This window comes from Odocoileus virginianus, chromosome 7 (assembly GCF_023699985.2).
Source record: "Odocoileus virginianus isolate 20LAN1187 ecotype Illinois chromosome 7, Ovbor_1.2, whole genome shotgun sequence".
NCBI classification, from domain to species: Eukaryota; Metazoa; Chordata; class Mammalia; order Artiodactyla; family Cervidae; genus Odocoileus; species Odocoileus virginianus.
Window position 1 is genome coordinate 43326627 of NC_069680.1, and position 25055 is coordinate 43351681.

The 25055-nt window shown below is 36.1% G+C and overlaps 2 protein-coding genes across 5 annotated transcripts in view; one reads left to right on the top strand and one right to left on the bottom strand.

Moving 5' to 3' along the window:
- RNLS (renalase, FAD dependent amine oxidase) overlaps positions 1-5512 on the bottom strand; it is a 262683-nt gene extending 257171 nt beyond the window's left edge. For 2 of the 4 annotated variants that reach the window (XR_002311298.2, XR_002311299.2), the window contains exons 1-3: positions 5184-5500; positions 4176-4281; positions 3423-3565 (exon numbers count right to left, since the gene is read on the bottom strand). Coding sequence is in view for 2 of the 4 variants with exons in the window: in XM_070470600.1 (XP_070326701.1) it covers positions 3423-3565; positions 4176-4281; positions 5184-5301 (367 nt within the window). In the remaining 2 variants the exon portion in view is untranslated. Of the gene's footprint in view, positions 1-3422; positions 3566-4175; positions 4282-5183 lie in introns of all 4 variants that reach the window. The other 2 variants (XM_070470600.1, XM_020879822.2) reach the window with 2 other exon arrangements.
- A 6584-nt stretch (positions 5513-12096) lies between these two features.
- LIPJ (lipase family member J) overlaps positions 12097-25055 on the top strand; it is a 33609-nt gene continuing 20650 nt past the window's right edge. Inside the window, exons 1-4 of the mRNA XM_020879818.2 lie at positions 12097-13498; positions 20882-20967; positions 23945-24056; positions 24802-24922. Coding sequence (XP_020735477.2) covers positions 13496-13498; positions 20882-20967; positions 23945-24056; positions 24802-24922 — 322 coding nt within the window. The 5' untranslated portion in view covers positions 12097-13495. The remainder of the gene's footprint in view (positions 13499-20881; positions 20968-23944; positions 24057-24801; positions 24923-25055) is intronic.

A 25055-nucleotide genomic window follows, 5' to 3' on the forward strand; every position in this document is an offset into this window, starting at 1 on the left:
ACAGTAAAGAATCCGTGTGCAGTGCAGGAGACCCAGGTTCAATTCCTAGGTCAGGAAGATCCCCTGGAGAAGGGAATGGCTACTCACTTCAGTATTCTTGCCTGAGGAATTCCACAGACAAAGGAGCCTATCGGGCTATAGTCCATGGGGACCCAACTGAGTGACTAACACTTTTTCAAAGGGATATAATTATAAAATTTTAAATGGTATAGATGGTTTATAAAACCTCTAATAATAGATCTGGGTAGAGGGTGGAAAGGCCCCTTGAAACATTACAAAGATAATATTAAACTAAGAAAAAGTTTATATACACTCAAATTATGTAGGCCTTGAATTCAATTATATAAAAATTATTTTTTAAAAAAGCAGAAAGTATGTCACAGAATGAACTTACAACTGACTTACATATTATTGTGACACTTTTCCCTGCTAATTTTCTGTTATTTTCCAGATTTTCAACTATTAGTATGTAATTCTTTTTTAAAAGTTACTTAAATATTTCACAGTGATAAGAAAATCTAAAGTACTCATGCTCTCAAGAGACTGTACAAATTCAAAGTATAAAGAGGTTTTTAGGAAGAATTGGTTAAACTACAATGAATAAATATATGTATTTTTATATATAGGGCTTCCCAGGTGGCACTATAGGGAAAGAACTCACCTGCCAATGCAAGAGACGTAAAAGACATGGGGTTCAATACCTGGGTCGGGAAGATGCCCTGGAGAAGGGCGTGGCAATCCACTCCAGTATTCTTGCCATGGAGAGGAACCTGGTGGGCTACAGTCCATAGGGTTGTAAAGAGTCAGACATGACCGAAGTGACTAAGCACGCACACACGCACACACACACACACACATATGTGTGTATATATATGTATAAGAAATCTAACTCACTTATACCTACCTGCTATATACCTGGGTACCAATAGATTCTATGTGAGCTACAAATAAATATGACCTCTTTTCCCATGAGTTTCCAAAGCAAAATTGGAAAAAGAAAACCAAATATCATATATTACCCCAAACACCTAACACAAAAAGGATGTAGGTACGGTGTATTCAAGGACTGTCCCTTAGCTATATGGTGGCAGGAACTTTGGTTCTTGTATCACTAGTGTCTAAAACAGTGTATAGTAAGCACTCAGCAAATGTTTATTGAATGAATAGGTGTATGCATATATGGATGGCTAGATATATAATATGATTAGTAAGTACTTGGAGATTCTAATAAGTATGTACATCTAATTTGGGTTAAGTAAAAGTCATGATGGAAATGAGATTTTTTTTTTTTAAGTTATATGGTGGCAATATATGAAGCTGATGACATTCTACAAAATATACAAATAGTGTCACCATCTGTGATGGTTAATTTTACGTGTCAACTTGACTGAGTCATGAGGTTCTCATATATTTGGCAAACACTATTCTGGGTATGTCTGTGAGGGTGTTTTGGAAGAAAGTAATATTTAAATTGGTAGACTGAATAAAGCAGGTTGCCCTCTCTAATGTAGGTGGGTATCATCCAATCAGTCACAGACCTGAATAAAGCAGAAAGGCTGACCCTCCCACCAGTAAAAAAGTCTTCCTGTCTGACAGCCTTTGAACTGGGACACTGTTTCATTCTTCTACCTTCAGACTTGAACTGAAGCATCTGCTCTTCTTGGGTGCTGAGCTCGCCAGTCACCAAAACTGGAACTGTACCTTCAGCTCTCCAGGGTCTCCGGCTTTTGGACTGAAACTAAACCATCAGCTCTCCTGGATCTCTAGCTTGTCAATTCCCCCGGCAGATCTTCAGACTTGCCAGCCTCCAAAACCACATAAGCTAATTCTGTACAATAAATTTACCAATCTATATAAATATATGCTTTCAGTTCTGTTTTTTTCTGGAAAATCCTGATGACTACACCATAATATTCTGAATCCTAGATGAAGAAATGGCCTTGCCTGGAATGGTATTTGCTGTGTCCTCATGTATATTTAGTCCCACTGCCTTCTCTCATGCCCAGTATCGGGATTCTCAGGCTTCACAATAAGTAATATTTGTGCTGTGCTATGCTTAGTCGCTCAGTCGTGCCAGACTCTTTGAGACCCCATGGACTGTAGTCTGCCAGGCTCCTCTGTCCTCGGAATTCTCCAGGCAAGAATACTGGAATGAGGAGCCATTCCCGTCTCCATTTTCCCAACCCAGGGATTGAACCCAGGTCTCCTGCACTGCAGGCAGATTCTTTACCATCTGAGCCACCATGGAAGCCCAAGTAATATTTGATGTAGTCCAAAACAGTAATTATTCTAGAAATAGCTTATGAAATAAAACAAAGTCTCAACTTATACTTTTCCTCAATGATCTTCAATTGGGCATTTAATTATGATTTATCAATAAGTCTATTTCTATTTTAAAGGATAAATCATTAACCATCCAGGATTATTTGTCATCCTTTTAAAAAAGTCCATTTTAAAACACTCATCATATACATAAAAACAAATGAAAATCCTCATAGAAACTGGGCAAAGGTTATAAGACATTCACAGAAAAAAATGCACAGACTTGGTTAGCAAAACAAAGGTGCATAAACTCACTCATAACTAAGTAAATGCAAATCAGACCACAAGGAAATATCATTTCAACCCATCATATGGGCAAAAAATTTTATTTTCCATAATATCAAGATGTACAGAAAGACATGTTCTCATTTACTATTGATGATGTCATTCCTTAATAGGAATAGATGGCACAATTTAGTTAAATAAAAAATTCACAAACCATTGACACACCATCTATAGTGTTAGGAACTGATCCTACTGATATACTGATATGTCAGAAATTGCAGCAATATTGGTACTAGCATAAAACAAAACAATCCCTAACTCCCCAAACAATCTACATATTTAACAGAAAGTTAACAGTTAAATAAATGATATGCATATACCATGTAATACTGAACAGGCATTGAAAAGAATGAAGAACACTGAGTTTGCTGATATGAAAACAGACCAAAGATATGATTCAGTCAATGATTATGTATTAGTCAGGGTTCTCCAGAGACATAGTATCAATAGGATAGATATAGACATAGATAAGAGAGACAGAGAGATTGGTTTATTATAAACATAGATGAAATAAAGCATAGAATGGCTTATATAAAATAATCTCATCTATGTTTTAAAAAAGAATATATACAAACATCTATAAATGGGGAAATAGAGACAGTCACATAGAGCAAGAGATAGATGCAGAAACATTTTTCTGGAAGCATATATAGGAAACAGTGATTACTTTAGGGGAAGAAAACTAGCTATTGAGTGGTACATAGGAGAACATCTATTTTATAACTTTCCTTACAGTATTAGTATTTAATTATGTGTATAACTTTTAGTTTAAAATGCTTACTTTAAAAGAAGGCAAGAGAAAATTTTATTCTCACCTGATTGTTTCAAGTAATGATTAACAATTGAAGAAACTCCATGAGGTGCTACAAAGTTACAGTCTCCTTCTTTTATCACCATTCCATCAATAGGAGAGGTCAGAGGCTTCAAAATGCCATCAGCTAACAATTCATCATAAAAACTGAAACAAATCAAAATGTGTAACATAACTACATGCTATACTTAGCTCTAAACACTAAATTCTCTTCAAAGAATTCTTCAAGATTATAATCCTAAATAAAAACTAGAAATCTTCTTATAAACAACTCAACATATGTTTTGTGTTAATAAGACATAATTTTGGTGAAGAATGGAAACATTTTGAGAATTCATAGTCTCTTGCTGATCATAGTCAAAGGTCTACTTTCTCATATATTTCAAAATTAAAGTCAGTGAAAATAAACAGAAAGGTATTCATTACACCAATTTTAAATCTGGTTAAGATTTGACTTCCATCACAGTTATCTGTCCTCTTTCTCAACACCAACATAGTTAACTCCTATTTATTGAGCTCTTACCATGTTCCATATAACATCTCACCTGATCTTCACAATCACTGGAGAGGCATGTATTACAGTTTTCCCACTTTACTTATGTAAATCTTTTATTGCTATTAATACTATGATCAATGATGATGATATAATTTCACTGTATTACAAAAGTCAGAGTTTAACTCTGTTAAAAATGGATGGTTTGTATCTTTTTTCATCCTCAACCAGGAAGACTGATTCCACTCCTTTCAACTAACTCACCTTTGGTGTATTTTGGCATAATGAGGAGTGCAGGTGATATACTGGGCACCCAAGTCCACTGTGCTCTGTGGATTATGAGGACTGCTGGCTGTAGTCATTCTTCCTCCTTGAATTAGTCCCCAGGAAAATATCTTAATATATTGGAATGAATATTTCACAATTAACACTGATCACCCCAGGTTATACCAAAATGGATAACTTAGAACTGTTTCAGAAAACACATTTTTTATTTTTTACTTTTAGATTTCATCATAATTAATACATTTTAAAATTTTGTTTTCTCCAGATTCCAGAGATCTAAAAAAATTGTTTGTTTCTTAAACTGAAGGTTTTGTCATCTAACACTGTTAGGAAGTAATTAGCAAAGACAATTCAGTCAGGGGATGTGAGATTTTTTTAAAAAGAACACATGAATAATACAGCAGCCTTCAGCACTGTGCCTGCTGCATCTACGTACTGATCTAAATAAAGGCAATGAATGAATGGACCAAAGAAAACAAAATAATGAATGAAACGTCAGAATGAATGAATCAGCGAATGCCTTCCCTCTTGCTGTCAGGTTTCAGGAGAGTGACAGGATTCTCTCAAGTAGACAGATCTTCGGAAAGTCGTGGTCAATGGGCACTGGAGGATTCCCATAATCTAAAGAAAGCTGCCAGGGTACAGAGCAGCCAAGGGAAAAAAAAAAATCACTTCTTGGCGACAGCGGCAGGCCCAAGCTTTGCAAACTCCAGTCAGGATGTCTCCCAGCCGCTCAGGCCTCCCAGGGAAGTGCTCCGGGATCCCGTCCTGCCCCCACCCGCCCCACCGCCCGGCCTGGGTCGCCGTCCCAACTCGAGCCCACTCTTCTGGCCTTCCCGGGCGGCGGAAGTCTCTGATCACGTGATCAGGCGCCCGCCGACCTGCTGGGTGTTCCCCGAGCCTTACTTGGAGAAGGCCTACACCACCTTAGAAGCCAGCGTGCCCGCCGGTCTTCCTTTCCCTGGCTTCCGTCCGGAAACGACCCACCTGAGTCCCCGGCCTTGTCCCACACAGTGAGGCGCAGAGGACTGGACGCCTCCCTCCTCAGCAGCGCCGCGCACAAGCTTCCCGTCAGCCCGGCGCCCACGATCAGCACCCGCCCCATGGCCCGCGGTCTCCGCGCCCGGGTGGCCGGCCTGCAGTCGGTGGAGCCGCCGCCACAGCCCAGCGGGCCAGAAGCTGTCGGCTCCGTGCTCCCGGCCCTACTCGGCCCCTGAGCAGTTCCGTGGTCGGCCTGCAGGGGGCGGAGAGGAGGCGACTCGGCTGAGAGAATGATCAGCACTGAAGACCAGCAAATCTTGCCCTTCCTCTTGGTTTGAGAGCCAGGAGCGGTCTTCAAGGATCGTCTGCCTCCATCCAATAAGCTGTGATTTCCAACATGCCTCTCGCCCCCCAAACCTGTAAATCATATAGGTTAGAGCGTGAGATCCCGCCTCGCCACAGGGCTGGTGTTGACTACTGCGGAGACCCAGCCCAAGGTTAACTACTAGGGTAACTGTGCTTTGTTGGAACCTTGGCTTCTTAATAGTCTTAAGTCTGAAAGGAACACAGCAGTGATGCCAGAGCCAGCTTTCTTCAAGCACCTTAATAGTCACTATTCACATAACAGAAAAAGAATTTGGGAGAGATTTTGCTTAAACTAACCTTCGGGCTTTGTGTAAATGATAAACTTTTTGAACCTCAATTTCTCCACCTGTAAAAGAGGGCCAGAAAATTCTGTATTCCAGATTATCGACAGTTAAAGATATATGGTTCACCAGAGAATTTTAGGTCAATCTTCTCTTCAGTAAATATTAAATTTTATCACAAAACAATCCAGTTGCTGTAAGGGATGTGTGAATGAGCAAGACAAGGATTCATGCCCTTACCACTAGTTTTTTGTTTGCTTTCTAACGTTGTCCTGGAAATTCTCAAGGAAACAGTAATATGCAAGGATAAGACTGAACCATTTCAGTTACCCTGAATTGCAGATAAATTATTACTTGGACACTAGAGAAACTTGTTATAAGAAAACTGACAATGATAGTCAATTATAATGAAAACATTAAAAATTAGAAGTTTTACTGTATGTACACACGAGGGAGAAATTACCAGGCTTCAAGTTGGTGATAGATCAATATTACATATATCTAATAAAAGATAAAGATATAATATCTAATAAAAGATAATCGAACTATACTTTGGATAGTAACCCCTTATTGGTCATATCATTTGCAAATATTTTGTCCCATTCAATACATTGTCTTTTAATTTTAATAATCATGTCATTTGCTGTGTAAAAGCTTATAAGTTCAATTTAGTTTCATGGTTTATTTTTGCATGTGTTTCATTTGCCTTATGAGACAAGTCCAGAAAAAAATACTGCTTACTTTTATATCAAAGAGCAGTCTGCCTGTATTCTCTTCTATGAGTTTTATGGTTTTAGGTCTTACATTTAGATCTTTAAATCATTTTGAGTTTATTCTTTTTTTTTTTTTTTTTTTGAGTTTATTCTTTTTTTTTTTTTCTTCCATTTATTTTTATTTGTTGGAGGCTAATTACTTTACAACATTGCAGTGATTTTTGTCATACATTGAAATGAATTAGCCATGGATTTACATGTATTCCCCATCCCGGTCCCCCCTCCCACCCCCCTCTCCACCCCATCCCTCTGGGTCTTCCCAGTGCACCAGGCCTGAGCACTTGTCTCATGCATCCAACCTGGGCTGGTGATCTGTTTCACCCTAGATATACATGTTTCGATGCTGTTCTCTTGAAACATCCCGCCCTCACCTTCTCCCACAGAGTCCACAAGTCTGTTCTATACATCTGAGTCTCTTTTTTCTTTTTTTGCATATAAGGTTATCGTTACCGTCTTTCTAAATTCCATATATATGTGTTAGTATACTGTAATGGTCTTTATCTTTCTGGCTTACTTCGCTCTGTATAATGGGTTCCAGTTTCACCCATCTCATTAGAACTGATTCAAATGAATTCTTTTTGATGGCTGAGTAATATTCCATGGTGTATATGTACCACAGCTTCCTCATCCATTCGTCTGCTGATGGGCATCTAGGTTGCTTCCATGACCTGGCTATTATAAACAGTGCTGCGATGAACATTGGGGTGCACGTGTCTCTTTCGGATCTGGTTTCCTCAGTGTGTATGCCTAGAAGTGGTATTGCTGGGTCATATGGCAGATCTATTTCCAGCTTTTTAAGGAATCTCCACACTGTTTTCCATAGTGGCTGTACTAATTTGCATTCCCACCAACAGTGTAAGAGGGTTCCCTTTTCTCCACACCCTCCCCAGCATTTATTGCTTGTAGACTTTTGGATAGCAGCCATCCTGACTGGTGTATAATGGTACCTCATTGTGGTTTTGATTTGCATTTCTCTGATAATGAGTGATGTGGAGCATCTTTTCATGTGTTTTTTTGCCATCCGTATGTCTTCCTTGGAGAAATGTCTGTTTAGTTCTTTGGCCCATTTTTTGATTGGGTCATTTATTTTTCTGGAGTTGAGCTGGAGGAGTTGCTTGTATATATTTGAGATTAATCCTTTGTCTGTTGCTTCATTTGCTATTATTTTCTCCCAATATGAGGGCTGTCTTTTCACCTTACTTATAGTATCCTTTGTTGTGCAAAAGCTTTTAAGTTTCATTAGGTCCCATTTGTTTATTTTTGCTTTTGTTTCTAAAATTCTGGGGTGTGGGTCATAGAGGATCCTGCTGTGATTTATGTCGGAGAGTGTTTTGCCTATGTTCTCCTCTAGGAGTTTGATAGTTTCTGGTCTTACATTTAGATCTTTAATCCATTTTGAGTTTATTTTTGTGTATGGTGTTAGAAAGTGTTCTAGTTTCATTCTTTTACAGGTGGTTGACCAGTTTTCCCAGCACCACTTGTTAAAGAGGTTGTCTTTTTTCCATTGTATATCCTTGCCTCCTTTGTCGAAGATAAGGTGACCATAGGTTCGTGGATTTATCTCTGGGCTTTCTATTCTGTTCCATTGATCTATATTTCTGTCTTTGTGCCAGTACCATACTGTCTTGATGACTGTGGCTTTGTAGTAGAGTCTGAAGTCAGGCAGGTTGATTCCTCCAGTTCCATTCTTCTTTCTCAAGGTTACTTTGGCTATTCGGGGTTTTTTGTATTTCCATACGAACTGTGAAAGTATTTGTTCTAGTTCTGTGAAAAATACCGTTGGTAGTTTGATAGGGATTGCATTGAATCTATAGATTGCTTTGGGTAGAATAGCCATTTTGACAATATTGATTCTTCCAATCCATGAACACGGTATATTTCTCCATCTGTTTGTGTCCTCTTTGATTTCTTTCATCAGTGTTTTATAGTTTTCTATGTATAGGTCTTTTGTTTCTTTAGGTAGATATACTCCTAAGTATTTTATTCTTTTTGTTGCAATGGTGAATGGTATCGATTCCTTTGGGTTTATTCTTGTATAAGGTGTGAGGAAATGTTCTAATCTCATTTCTTTACATGTAGCTTTCCAGTTTTCCCAGCACTGAGACTATATTTTTTCCACCATATAGTCTTACATCTTTGTTATGGATTTATTGAGTGTGTGAATTTATTAAGTGTGTGAATTTATTTCCTGGCTCTCTATTCTGTTACATTGATCCATGTGTCTGTTTTTGTGACAATATCAGTATTTTGATTTCAAGACTTTTTTCATATAGTCTGAAATCTGAGAAGGTGATATCTCTAGCTTTGTTCTATTTTCTCAAGATTGCTTTGGCAATTCAGGGTCTTTTACACTTCTGTATAAATTTTCTGATTATTCTAGTTAGTGAAAAATGTCCTGGTTATTATGATAGAGATTTCATTAAATCTATAGATCGCTTTGGATAGTATGGTTATTTTAACAATATTAATTTGTCCAATTTATGGCCACAGAATATCTTTCCATTTCTTTGTATCATCTACAAATTTCCTTTATCCATGTTTTATAGTTTTCAAAGTATAGTTTTAACCTCCTTGATTAAGTTTATTTCTAAGTATTTTATTAACACAGTTTTAAACGAGATTGTTTGCTTGCTTTCTCTTTCTGGTATTTCATTATTAGTGTATAGTAAACTAACAGATTTCTGTATATTAATCTTGTATCCTGCAACCTTACTGAATTCAGTTTTTAGTTCTAATAGCTTTTGGGTGGAGACTTCAGGATTCTCTATGTAGAATATCAGGTCATCTGCAAGTAGTGTCATTTTTGCCCTTGTTGTTTTTGTCGTTTAGTCACTAAGTTGTGTCTCTTTGTGACCCCATGGACTATAACCTGCCAGGATCCTCTGTCCATGGAATTTTCCAGGCAAGGATACTGGGTTACCATTTCCTACCCCAGGGGAACTTCCTCCCCTAGGGATCGAGCCTGCATCTCCTGAATTTCTTGCATTGCAGGCAGATTCTTTACTGCTGAGCCACCGGGGAAGCCCCATTTTTGCCCTGCCCTTCCTTAAATTTGAATAGCTTTAATTTCTTTTTGCTATCTGATTGCCATGGCTAGAACTTCTAGTACCATTTATTTAGAAGTGTTACGAGTGGGCATCCTTGTCTTGTTCCCAGTTTTAGAGGAAATGCTTCCAGCTTTCCAGCATTGAGGTGATATTAGCTGTGATTGTATCATATATGGCCTTTACTATGCTGAGATATGTTCCCTCTACACAATTTGATGAGAGTTTGTTTTTTTTTTAAATCATGAATGGATATTGAATTTTGTCAACTGCTTTTCTGATCGTGTGATTTTTATCCTTTTTATTATTGTGGTGTATCACATTGATTGACTTGCAGATATTGAACCATTCTTACATCACTTTACATATGTAAATATAGACACTAAATTCAAGTGAATTTTTCCTAGGTTAAGCAGTATCTTGAGGAATCAATGTAGGTCCTCATGATCTGTTGAGTACATTCTTCTCTTTCCTGTCATCGCCTCTTGTTACCTCATTTCTGTTAATAATCAGACTTGAAACCTCATAGTCATCTTCAATATATCTATTCTCTTTTCTCATCCTTGATATCTATTAGTCTTCTGGTATTTTTTATCTCTTCTCCTCTGTGTCTTAAATCCAATCCCACTCCATTGTATCTCAGAGAAGTACAAATTTCTACCAGCAATATTCTACATTGCCTATTTTACCGCATTCTTGTCAGCTGTGAACATTGAGCATTTTGAAAGGTGATCATTGACAGATTAATCCGTTACTTAAGTTCAAACAGTCATTAATTCTTAATTATTATAGTAGCTTTCTAACTGACCTCTCTGCTCCTAATCTCTGTTCTGCACCAAGTTTCTAGATTGGTCATTGCCATTCTCAAATAACTTTTAGAAATTCTCAGTCTCATACAGATTAAAGTTCAACTAATTGGCATAAAAATATTCAGTCACTACTATATATAAAATAGATAACCTGGAAGAACCTGCTGTAAAACTCAGGGAACTCTACTCAATACTGCACAGTGCCCTATATGGGAAAAGAATCTTAAAATAAAAAGAGCAGATATAGGTATATGTGTAACTGATTCACTTTGCTGTATGCCTGAAACTAACACAACATTGTAAATCATGTATGTGCCAACAATTGTTTTTTAAAAAGTATTCAGTGATATTTCTCAAGTCTATGTTTATATCTTATCTTGGTAGTCTTTTTTTTTCAGTTGTTTTTAATGAATTTTTTTGTTTTTATTGTAGTGGTTTTTGCCATACATTGACATGAATCAGCCATGGATTTACATGTGTTCCCCATCCCGATCTCCCCTCCCACATCCCTCTGCATCCCATCCCTCTGGGTCTTCCCAGTGCACCAGCCCTGAGCACTTGTCTCATGCATCCAACCTGGGCTGGTGATCTGTTTCACCCTTGATAGTATACTTGTTTCAATGCTGTTATCTCAGAACATCCCACCCTCGCCTTCTCCTACAGAGTCCAAAAGTCTGTTCTGTACATCTGTGTCTCTTTTTCTGTTTTGCATATAGGGTTATCGTTACCATTTTTTAAAATTCCATATATATGCATTAGTATACTGTATTGGTCTTTATCTTTCTGGCTTACTTCACTCTGTATAATGGGATCCAGTTTCATCCATCTCATTAGAACTGATTCAAATGAATTCTTTTTAATGGCTGAATAATATTCCATAGTGTATATGTATCATTGCTTCCTTATCCATTCATCTGCTGATGGACATCTAGGTTGCTTCCATGTCCTGGCTATTATAAACAGTGCTGCGATGAACATTGGGGTGCACGTGTCTCTTTCAGATCTGGTTTCCTTGGTGTGTATGCCCAGAAGTGGGATTGCTGGGTCATATGGCAGTTCTATTTCCAGTTTTTTAAGGAATCTCCACACTGTTCTCCATAGCAGCTGTACTAGTTTGCATTCCCACCAACAGTGTAAGAGGGTTCCCTTTTCTCCACACCCTCTCCAGCATTTATTGCTTGTAGACTTTTGGATAGCAGCCATCCTGACTGGTGTAATGGTACCTCATTGTGGTTTTGATTTGCATTTCTCTGATAATGAGTGATGTGGAGCATCTTTTCATGTGTTTGTTAGCCATCTGTATGTCTTCTTTGGAGAAATGTCTGTTTGTTTTTTGGCCCATTTTTTGACTGGGTCATTTATTTTTCTGGAATTGAGCTGCAGGAGTTGCTTGTATATTTTTGAGATTAGTCCTTTGTCTGTTTTTTCATATGCTATTATTTTCTCCCATTCTGAAGGCTGTCTTTTCACCTTGCTTATAGTTTCCATTGTTGTGCAAAAGCTTTTAAGTTTCATTAGGTCCCATTTGTTTATTTTTGCTTTTATTTCCAATATTCTGGGAGGTGGATCATAGAGGATCCTGCTGTGATTTATGTCGGAGAGTGTTTTGCCTATGTTCTCCTCTAGGAGTTTGATAGTTTCTGGTCTTACATTTAGATCTTTAATCCATTTTGAGTTTATTTTTGTGTATGGTGTTAGAAAGTGTTCTAGTTTCATTCTTTTACAAGTGGTTGACCAGTTTTCCCAGCACCACTTGTTAAAGAGGTTGTCTTTTTTCATTGTATATCCTTGCCTCCTTTGTTGACGATAAGGTGTCCATAAGTACGTGGATTTATCTCTGGGCTTTCTACTCTGTTCCATTGATCTATATTTCTGTATTTAGAAAGACAGAAATACAGATCTTGGTAGTCTTTATATGTCTTGTGCTACTAAGCTGGGGCTACTCTGATGGCTCAGACAGTAAAGAATCTGACTGCAATGTGGAAGACCCAGGTTTGATCCCTGGGTTGGGAAGACCCTCTGGAGAAGGGAATGGCTACCCACTCCAGTATTCTTGCCTGGAGTATTCCATGGACAGAGGAACCCGGCAAGCTGCAGTTCATGGGATCACAAAGAGCTGGATACTGAGCTATTAACACTTTCACTTTCACAACTAAGTTGAGTTATTCTAGTTCCATGAGTATATCCTCAGATTTTCCACTTATCTGCGGAAGTGAGAAACATTTGCTTATGTTGTTCTTGAGTATAAGGTATACTTTCTGACTTGTGTTGCCAGTAGTTGTGAATTTGCATTAATTCTTCACTCTCTTTTTCTTTTCCCCATGATCAACAGTATCCTTTTTAAAAAGTTATCCAAAATTTGGGAATGTTATGACCATTCAGTAGAAGTAGCCATGGTGGTTTGTGATTTCTTGTCACTTTTTGTCTTCAGGGAGTGACAGAGCCACCCTCCCCACCTACAGTCCTAATCTCCAAGATGGATTATATTACTTCAGAGCTATAGCTAAGGTTGTGTGGGCGCATGGCTGGCTACTAGCTCTGGTGTACCTCTCTGAGAGAGGTGTGAGTGACTCAGTGACCTAGAGAAGGCAGTACTGTAAAACAGCTGGGCCAGATGGACTTACACTTACTCTTCATATTCACCTTGGCATTTTGCCTTCACTTCTTCCCAGTTTTCTGCAATGGCTCCTCCTGATCATTCAAGTCCAGCTTAAAAGTTACCTAAATGAGGTCTTCTCTAATCACTTGACCTAAAATAGCCACCCAGTGACCCTCTTTTGCATTAACCTATTTTCTTAATATCACTTAATTACCTTTAGAAGTGAACTTGCTTTTTACTTGTTTAACTATTTATTGTTTATTTAGTTTAGTTTTTCTCTCACTAGAATTTAAGCACCAAGAGGACATAAATATCATCATGTTCAATACAGTATCTTTGGCAACTGGAATCCAAATTAGAATTCTCAAAGACTGAGAGTTCACTAACTCTTTGCCTAGAAGATATCCAAGACTTTTGAGGATAATACTTAAAGGAAGATAGGCTGAATGGTAATTCAGTGGGGTGATATCAATATTAAACATATTTTCTCAGAGAGTTCTTTTCTATGATATAATATTATTATAATGATATAAAATACAATGTCAGTGAACAAAGAATATCTGATAATGTGATTCACAGCACTTTCTGTCCTTATTTATTTCATTGATAATTTACATAATCATTAATGGCATTTCTAACAGTATTTAGATGGCATAAAATCAAGATGAATAGCCCCATGGAGCTATTTTATCTTATTCCTTAATGTAATTTAAATTTTTATTGAAGTATGGCTAATGCACAACACTGTTAGTTTCAGGTATATAGTAAAGTATGTGTATATATGTGAACTTCCCTCTTATACCTGCTTTTGGCGGCATCCCATAGATTTTGGAAAATTTTGTTTCCATTTTGATTTGTCTTGAGGCATTTTCTTATTTCCTCTTTGAATTCATTTTTTAAATAGCCTGTTGTTTAGTCTCCATGTGTTTGTTCTTTTCCTGGTTTTCTTTCTGTAGTTGATTTCTAATTTCATACAATTGTGGTAAAAAAAATACTGTTTCTACAAATGTTATTATTTTATTGTTATTTGTATTGTTTTCATTGACTTTATTTGGCATGATTATTTTGAAATTCATGTTGTCGAATGTGTCAGTTCGTTTCTTTTTATGGATACATGATATTTCTTTATATGGATATGTCACAGTATGTTTATCTGTTCACCTCCTGATGAACATTTGGGTTGTTTCTAAAAATAAAGCTGCTATGAATATTTTACAAGTCTTTATATGAACACTGGCTTTCATTTATCTCGTGTAAATATCTGGGGGTGGAATAGTCTGGTTATATGGTAGATGTGTTCAACTTTGAAAGTAACTATCAAGTGAAACTGTTTCCCAAAATGACTTTATCATTTTACATTCTAACAGGACCATTTGAAGATTCTATTTATTCTTCATTCTTAGTATCATTGAATATGATCAATCCTTTCAACTTTAGCCATTCTAAGTGTGTGATGCCATTACAGTAAGGTTTTAATTTTAATTTCTCCAATGATGTTTGATATTGACCATTTTTTCATGTGGTCATTTGCCATTCATATAGCTACTTTTGTGAAGTGTCTGTTCAAAGTTTCTACCTATTAAATAAATTGGGTAGTTTATTTTCTTATCACTGAATTTACAGAGTTTATTATATATTTTGGATACAAATAAAATGTGTGACTAGCAAATGCTTTCTTCCTGTCTATGACTTCTATTAATTATATTATCAGCATCTTTCCAAGTGCAGATATCCTTAATTTATCCATTTTTAGCTTATATGGTTTCTACTTATTGTCTTCCATCAAAGAAATACTGGATTTATACTTCAAGGTAATGAAGACTTTTCTCTTATGTTTTCTTCCAGAAGTTTTATAGTGTTATTCAGTTCAGTTCAGTCACTCAGTCATGTCTGACTCTTTGCGACCCCATGGACTGCAGCATGCCAGACTTCCCTGTCCATCACCAACTCCCGGAGCCTACTCAAACTCATGTCCATCACATTGGTGATGCCATCCAACCATCTCATCCTCTCTTGTCCCCTTCTCCTCCCACCTTCAATCTTTCCCAGCATCAGGGTCTTTTCCAAAGAGTTGCTTCTTCGCATCAGATGGCTAAAGTACTGGAGTTTCAGCTTCAGCATCAGTCCTTCCAGTGAATATTCAGGACTGATTTCCTTTAAGATGGACTGGTTGGATCTCCTTGCAGTCCAAAGGACTCTCAAGAGTCATCTCCAACACGACAGCTCAAAAGCATCAAGTCTTTGGTGCTCAGCTTTGTTTATAGTCCAACTCTCACATCCATACATGACTACTGGAAAAACGATAGCTTTGACTAGATGGACGTTTGTTGTAAAGTAATGTCTCTGCTTTTTAATATGCTGTCTAGGTTGGTCATAGCTTTTCTTCCAAGGAGCAAGTGTCTTTTAATTTCATGGCTGCAGTCACCATCTGCAGTGATTTTGGAGCCCCCCAAAATAAAGTCTCTCTGTTTCCATTGTTTCCCCATCTATTTGCCATGAAGTGATGGGACCAGATGCCATGATCTTAGTTTTCTGAACGTTGAGCTTTAAGCCAACTTTTTCACTCTCCTCTTTCACCTTCATCAAGAGGCTCTTTAGTTCTTCACTTTCTGCTCTAAGGGTGGTGTCGCCTGCATATCTGAGGTGATTGATAGTTCTCCCGGCAATCTTCCAGCTTGTGCTTCATCCAGTCTTGCATTTCTCATGATGTACTCTGCATATAAGTTAAATAAGCAGGAAGACAACATACAGCCTTGATGTACTCCTTTCTGTATTTGGAACCAGTATGTTGTTCCATGTCTAGTTCTAACTGTTGCTTCCAGACCTGCATACAGATTTCTCAGGAGGCAGGTCAGGTGGTCTGGTATTTCCATCTCTTGAAGAATATTCCACAGTTTGTTGTGGTCCACATGGTCAAAGACTTTGGCATAGTCAATAAAGCAAAAGTAGATGTTTTTCTGGAATTCTCTTGCTTTTTTTGATGATCCAGCAGATGTTGACAATTTGATCTCTGGTTACTCTGCCTTTTCTAAATCCATCTTGAACATCTGGAAGCACATGGTTCATGTACTGTTGAAGCCTGGCTTGGAGAATTTTGAGCATGACTTTGCTAGCGTGTGAGATGAGTGCAATTGTGCAGTAGTTTGAACATCCTTTGGCATTGCCTTTCTTTGGGATTGGAATGAAAACTGACCTTTTCCAATCCTGTGACCACTGCTGAGTTTTCCAGATTTGTAGGTCTATGGTCCTTTTTAAGTTAATTTTTGTATTTGATGTTAGATGTGAATCAAAGTTCATACCTTTGCATGTGAATATTTGTTTTGCACTGTGTGGTTTAGACTGAATTGCCTTTGCATCTCTGTTGAGAATTAATTGACCATGGAAATGTAGATCTATCCTAAACTCTGTTCTCATCCATTTATATATCTTGTTCTGCCAGTGCCACACTCGATTGATAACTTCAGCCTTACAATAAATAAGTCTTGAATTTGGTACTGTGAATATTCCAATTATGTTCTTTTTCAAAATTATTTTGACTCTTTGAGGTTCTCACCATTTCCATATACTGTCTAAAAAGACCTTAATTTCTATGAAAATGCCTTCAATTTTAATAAGAATTGTTTTGTTCAGCCCTTCTAAATCCTTACTGATTTTCTATATATGTGCCCTATCAGTTATAAATTAATATCTCTAACTGTAAATGAGGATATAAATACATGTCTTTCTCCTTACAGATTTATCAGGTCTGGGTTTTTGACTCCTGACTCTCTTTTTAGAGAGAGATGGATTGATCTGTTTATCATTTTGAAATTGCCCTATTTATCACTGGTTATATTTTCCTTTAAAATCTGTACTGCCTGATATTAATATAGCTTCCTTTTGATTAGTATTAGTTTGTTATATTATTTTCCCCCTTTAGAGTTTTACTATAGTTATGCCTCTATCTTTAAAGCAAATTTCTTGAGGGTAGCCTTCCTTTTTATCCAATCTGACAATCTCTTTTAATTGGGCTTTTAGATTTAGCCATTTACGAGGGAGAGGAAAGTGCTATTATAATTGGGATTTTTAAAATTTCAAATTCCAAGTGTTTATTGTTGACTCTTCTATATTATCTTTTATCTTTAATCCTTTAAAAATCACTTATTTTGTAGGAAATTTTTAAAGTATACATAGTTTCTTTGGGATTTTCTACATAGGTAATCAGATATGCCTTTTTTTTTTCTTGCTTAATTGCACTGGCTAGGACTTTAAGTACAATGTTGAATAGAAGTGGACAGAAAGGACCTCTTTTCTTGCTCCTAATTCTTATCAAGAAAGCATTCAATCTTTCACCAAGTATGATTAGAACTGTAGACTTTTCATAAATGGCCTTTATTAGTTTAAGGAAGTTTCTTTCTACATATAATTTGTTGAGAAGTTTTACGACTAAATGATTAACTTAGTCAAACACTTTTATGCATTTTCTGAGGTTTTTGGTTTTTTTTTTTGCACTTTAACCTGTTAATATGGTAAATGACACTAACTGATATTTGAATGTTGAATCAGTCTTTTGTTTGTGGGGTGAACCCCACTAGACTGAGATATATTTTTTTCAATATATTGCTGGATTTATTTTTATAATATTTTGGTGAGAGTCTTGGAATCTGTATGTATGGGAGAAATTGGTCTATAGTTTTCTTCTTTCATAATGTGACCTCATACAATTAATTGGGAAGGAAATCAATTATACGCCAATAAAATTTTTTTAAAAATTAATTGGAAAGGATACCGTTCTCTTTTATTTTCTGGAAGAGACTGTAAAGAATTTTTTTTTTAATATTTGGTGAAATTTGGCAGTGAAACTATCTGACTTGGATTTTTCTTTTTCAGAAGGTTTTTAAGCTATACATTTAATTTAAAAAATAGATACTGGAATATTCAAGTTATCACTTTTTGGGGGGGGGTGAGTTTTGACATTAATAGTTTCTCTTTTTAAGGAATTATTGTATTTCATTTATGTTTTCAAGTTTATGAGCATAGAGTTAAGTAGTCCCTTATAATTAATTTTAATATTTTTAGGATCAGTAGACTTTGTTTTGTCTTCATTCCTGATATGGGTATTTTACATTTTCTTTTTTTTTCTTGGTCATCTTGGCTAAAAGTTTTTTTTGACCATTTCAAAGAATTAGCTTTTGGTTCATTGATTTCCTCTCTTTGTCTTTCATTCCTTTTCTTTGATTTCTTGCCAATCTTTATTATTTCTTTCCTTCTATTAATTTCAGTTTTAGTTTGCTTTTTTTTTCCCTCTAGCTTTTTTAAGGTAAAAACTTCAATTACTTGTTTTTCTTACCTTTCTTATTTTCTCACATAAGTAGTTATTGCTATAAATTTCCTTCTAAGTATTGCTTAGCTGCACCACTCAAATTTTGATACTGTTGTATTTTCATTTTCAGTTAGTTAAAATATTTTTTATACTTCTATTTATTTCTTTTCGGCTATGCTGGGTCTTCGTTGCTATGCAGGCTTTTCTCTAGTTGTGGCGAGTGTGTGTGGAAGGGTACTCTGAGTTGCAGTGCATAAGCTTCTCATTGCAGTGATTTCTCTTGTTGCAGAGAGAGTGGGCTTCAGTAGTTGCAGCACATGGGTTCAGTAGTTGCAATTCCTGGACTCTAGAGCACAGGCTCAATAATTGTGGCACAAGGGCTTGGTTGCTATGTGGAATGTGGGATCTTCCCAGACCAGGGATCAAACCTGTGTCTCCTGCATTGGCAGGCAGATTCTTTATCATTGAGCCAGGGAAGCTCAGGGAAGCCTCTCGAATATTTTTAAAAGTCCCTCTTCTTTAATCTCTGGGTTACTTAGAAATGTATTATTTAATTTCCAAGTATTTGGGTACTTTCTGGATAACTTTTATTATTGATTGCTATTTTAATTTTGTTATGGCCCAAGAAGTTTGTATGAATTTTATTCCTTTAAATTTAAATCTTTCCTACTGGCCACAATCTTGATGAATGTTTTTTTGTATGTTTGAGAAGAATGTGTATTATGCTATGGTTGTATAGAATGTTTTATAAATGTCAATTAAATCAAGTGATTGCTAGGTATTTCCCAGGTCATCTATATTTTTACTGATCTGTCTACTCATTCTGTCAAATACTGAAAAGGAGGGGTTGAATTTTCCAAATATAATGGTAAATTTTTCTATTTCTCCTTTTAGTCTATTAATGCTTGCTTACATATATTTAAGAGTCTGTTTTTTGGTGCAAAGGCTTCCCACATGGCTAAGTGGTAAAGAATCTGCCTGCAATGCAGGAGACATGAAAGACACAGGTTTCATGCCTGGGTCAGAGATATCCCCTGGAGTAGGAAATGGCAACCTGCTCTAGTATTCTTGCCTGGAAAGTCCTATGGACAGAGGAGCCTGGCACGCTACAGTCCACAGGGCCACAAAGAGTCAGAGGGGACTAAGCGGACACTGAGCTGTTTGGTGCATACACTTTTAGGATTGTTATGTCTTCTTTAAGAGCTGATTCCGTATTGTTATGAAATTTTGCTTTTTATCTATATTTCTTATTCTGAGTCTGTAATTGAAATCAACATAGTTAGTCCAGCTTTCTTTTGGTATATCTTGCTTTATACTTTTACTCCTCAACCTATCTGTCTGTTGATAATAATAATCTGTATTTAATGCAGATTTCTTATAGGCCTTCCTTGTGGCTCAGCTGGTAAAGAATGCCCCTGAAATTTGGTAGACTTGGGTATGATCCCTGGGTTGGGAAGATCCCCTGGAGAAGGGAAAGGCTACCCACTCCAGTATTCTGGCCTGGAGAATTCCGTGGACTGTATAGTCCATGCGGTCACAAAGACTCTGACAGGACTGAGCGACTTTCACTTTCACTTTTCTTATAGACATCACAGAGTGGAGCTTGCTTTTCTAATCCACTCTGACAATTTCTGTGTTTAACCAGTATATATAGACCATTTACAAATAATTCTTCGATTCCTGGGTTGGGAAGATCCCCTGGAGAAGGGAAAGGCTACCCACTCCAGTATTCTGACCTGGAGAATTCTGTGGACAAGTCCATGGGGTCACAAAGAGTTGGACACGACTGAGCAGCTGTCACTTACTCTTTCACAAATGATTATTGTGTTGTTGATTAAAATCTACCAGGTTACTACTGTGTTTCTTTGTTCTTCATTTATTTTTTTGAAGATCTTTTACTTCTTAAGGTCTAACTGAGCGTTTATTATTAACCCGTTTTACCTTCTTTATTGACTTACTCTTTGTACTTCTTAAAAGTTTTTGATTTTCTTGAGTTTACAACATATATTTTTAAATAATCTAAGCCAAACTTCAATGTTTTTCTTTCTATCATATGTGTTAGGATAAGAAATGAGCACTTGTTTATGTTTTCCATAGGGAGAAATCTTCAAAACCCAACAATAATGAAATGACAGTCGCTTCTATATTTGAACTGCTTTACACCATTCATAGACTGCGTGTTTACTACTCATTAATGTTATTACAGTGACTTCCAGTCAGAAGAACAGAAATCTATTTTAACACTTTAAGGGAGTTAGAATTATGTCTTAATAATTCTGATTTAAGAAACAAACTGCACTAGTGGGAAACTACCACTAACAACCTTTGTGGATATTTTTGTGGATGTATTTAGAGTAGCATATGGGAAAGTGACTTGAAAAGCTACTTAGCATTTATTAGTATCAACAGTGTTCTTTCAAAATTTTTTGTAGTTTCTTTTGCCAGTTTGTATAATGCCAGGTTTGATTTTGCACTGAAATTAAATGTTCTCATTTTTTAATTTTTTCACTTTATCTATGATTATATTTAGCAACCTTTGCCAAAAGGAGCACAATATGTGACTGACTACTTTGAAGACACATATATTAGGCCTCTAAAATCAAGAAGAGCAAAAAGGTATGGCATAATGTTTTTTATTGTTGTGGGTTGTATCTAAAGTCAAACTAATGATTTTAATGGCAGAAACTGAAGAAAATTGATCCTCAAATCAACTTTTAGAAAATTATATTTAGTTACAGATGGGTGCTGTTAATAATGCAGCTTTTTGGTTTAATTTTGTTTAAGTGCTTTTGCTAACTGTGCGATAATCTTTAAAAATCATTATGTAAGATATTTATTACTCTTGCACAAAGCTCAATCTTCTGTCACGCTTCCATCTTTAAAATCATCTTTTAAAAGTTTGTCCCTGCACTAAGCAAAGCACCAGTTCATGACATAGTATTTCTCCAACCAGCCAACAGAGATGAAAAATTATGATTAATGACTAAAGTTGAGGTAATAGTAATTACTAGATTAGATACTAGGTTTTACAGGTAAAGTAATATTTTAGTAACAACATCTAGCTCTATGGTATCTCTATAAATTTAATAAATAGTGGTCCACTGTATTCAAATGATCATTTTAAAACATCAGCATTTAAAAAATCATTGATAGATTTTAAAACTCCTTCATACTAAGCCTTTAAAAATTGGTATGTCTTTTACTCCTAAAAAATTTCAATTTGAGAGCTAAATTTTTTATCAGACACTTAATGTGTTTAGATTCCATAAAATTTATACTTAAAAGAGTAGTTTCAAGTACCCAAATTGCTCTGAATATATTTTAAAATCTCAGTAACTGAATTGACTATTGATAAGTAATATTTCTTATATATTTTTATCTACTTTGACAAAATTATTTCCAATATTTTTAGATGGATTGATTTAACTTTTAAGCAGAATACCAGTATAAAAATTGCATAGGTCCAAAGTATATTTGAAAACTCATGTTAACTTAGTAACATCAATATCAAATTCAATTTGAGATGAAAAGCAACTCAGAGTTTATCAGTATCAACAAAATAGTCTTTGAAGTTTTTGTTGTTGTTGCCATTTTACATAACACTGTTTACATAACACTTTGTATAACACTGCTGTGACCACAAGTGTTATAACTTTTTTTCTTATGCACTTAAATTAGCAGGTTTCTCTCTCTTTGGTAAAAAGTTTGGTAATACTGTTCTAAAATTTGCTTTCTGTCTTCAGTGAAAAGCACAGATATTAGGCCAAATATAATGCAAACCTCTGGACCAAAGGTGAGATGTTCAGTCTCCATAAATCAAAGCTTTAAATTAAAAGAAACTATACAGTTTCAATTACATATCCACCTAATTTGTACCAAGTTATTAAATATTGCACTGGAGATTAGCTTAACATATATATGCTGCAGCGAAGTCACTTCAGTCGTGTCCGACTCTGTGCAAGCCCATAGACGTCAGCCCACCAGGCTCCCCCATGGGATTCGCCAGTGTTCTACTGGAGTGTGTTGCCATTTCCTTCTCCAATGCGTAACATATATATAAGATATAGCAACTGTTTGCATGCAAATTATTTTCCTGAATTTCTAGTGTTTTGTTTGTTCTCTTAAGATGGTCTAATATGTATTAAATGTTAGTTATATGACTAGTATTATATTACAGTTCAGTTGCTCAGTCTTGTCCAACTCTTTGTGGGCCCATGGACTGCAGCACACCAGGCTTTCCTATCCATAACCAACTCCCAGAGCTTGCTCAAACTCATGTCCATCCCATCAGTGATGCCATCCAACCATCTCATCCTCTGTCTTCCCCTTCTCCTCCTGCCTTCAATCTTTCCCAGCATCAGGGTCTTTTCCAGTGAATCAGTTCTTCACATCAGGTGGCCAAAGTACTGGAGCTTCAGCTTTAGCATCAGTCCTTCCAATCAATAACTAGAACTGATTTCCTTTAGGATTGACTGGTTTGATCTTGCAATCCAAGGGACTCTCAAGAGTCTTCTCCAACAGTACAGTTCAAAAGCTTTCTTTATGGTCCAACTCTCACATCAATACTTGACTACTGGAAAAAACCATAGCTTTAACTAAATGAACCTTTGTTGTTAAAGTAATGTCTCTGCTTTTTAATATGCTATCTAGGCTGGTAATAGCTTTTCTTCCAAGGAGAAACTGTCTTTTAATTTCATGGCTGCAGTCACCATCTGCAAATCTCCAAATAATTTTGGAGCCCAAGAAAATAAAGTATTACATTAAAAAAGCATCACATCACATTTATCAAATTTAAGTTTTATAACAAACCTGAGAAGTAGGCATTATTTACACTTTTTAAGTAGGAAAACATGCTCAGAGAGGGTAAGTAACTTGCTTTAAGTCACACAGTTTACAAGTTGTGTAGTTGGGAGTTTTATAAATGCCTCATAATATCTTTTCAGGTACAGTGTCTGGCTCATTTTACAAGGCTCATGAAATTGGTAAATCAAGGTCTGGGGAGAAAATCTGGATGGTGACCTCTGTGATTCCCTGGTTTCTCAGTTTTCATGAAATGATTTATGTGTCTGGCTTTCCAGAATTTTGTTACTCAAACTCCAAGTCATATTTCTGTAAACAAAATAAAATCCAAACCCTGAGAGGCTGAATGTAAGCTATGCAAGCTTTCTAATCTTCACATGAGTCCCCTTTCCCTCTCCCAAACCCAAAAACCTTTAAACATGCTTTAAATAAATAATAGTCTGGTAAGAGTATTATTATATCAGTAATATCAATTATATTAGTTAACCTGCAGTATATAGTAAAACTCTTAAAACTGAGCTAAGCAATACTATTAAGAAGACTTTAAAGAGGGAATTTGTGCTACAGAATAGAGTAGTTGGAAAAGCATGGATTTTGGAGTTAAGCAGGCCTGAATCTGAACCGTGATTGCCAGTTATACATTGTATATCCTTAGACAGGTTTATTTAATTTTTCAGAGCCTCTGTTTTGTCATCTGAAAATTGTAATATTCCCTACCTCACAGAATTATTTAAGCAGTTAAATAGTATTAATTGCTGCAATTTTAATATTATTAAAATCTTTTTACGTGTAGATTCCAAATGTGGTACCTTTTCAAGGTGATGTCTTTCATCCTAATTCTTGGAACTACTCGTGGTGCCTTTAGAAAACAAAGATCTGTGAACCCTGAAGCAAGTATGAATATTGTAAGTTGCTAGGACATAAATGCTAAGCTGATAAAGTAACAGGGAATGTTACTCTTCAGTTTTGAGGGGTCTTATTTGAATAGATCTACAGTCAGTTTATATCTCTGCATTCATGTATTTTGAATATGGGCCAACTAATATTCCTCATCTGCTTTCCTATAGCTTACAGTTTCCCTTTCTGCTTTACTCTGTGTCTGAAATGAAAATATGCATAAACATATCATTTCTCTATTCTATATATGCATTTACATAACAAATTCCACATATGTATATATTCTTAGCTATATATATAGACAAACACTTGTGGGTAAACATATTTTAAAATTGTATATTGGTATGTAGATAAAACTATGATTAGCAGTCAGAAAAAAAAAATAATGGGTTAGTTCTTGAGATATCTCCTTGAATGCAGGGGTTTTAATTTTTTGTTGTTGTTGTTTTATTTATCTATGAACCCCTGGTATATCAGATTGATGCTTAGTAAATGTTCTATAAATATTTATTACTGAATTAATCAGTGAATTAGTGAAAATAAAAAATGCATAAGCTTAACATTGAGAATACAAAGATTCATTATTACATTAATGTGTGTTTGTGTGTGTTAGTCAGTCATGTCCTACTCTTTGTGACCCCAAGGATTATAGCCCTCCAGGCTCCTCTATCCATGGGATTAGGTTAGATTTAATTAGGTTATGTTAATTCACTAACAGTCTTATTCTAAAAGGTTTGCTTTTTCCTTATCTAGAGTCAAATTATTTCCTACTGGGGCTACCCAGATGAAGAGTATGATATTACAACTGAAGATGGTTATATCCTTAGCCTTTATAGAATTCCCTATGGGAAGACAAACAGTGAAAACAATTCAGGTAAAGCTCAGTTCAAGATAAACTGGTGATTATCTGAAGCTCTTAACTTCATTTCTTCTCAGTGAGTTTAGGACAGGAAAAGGGTTTAGAGATTAAGTGAACAGTTAACTTCTCATGCATATCTCTATATGCC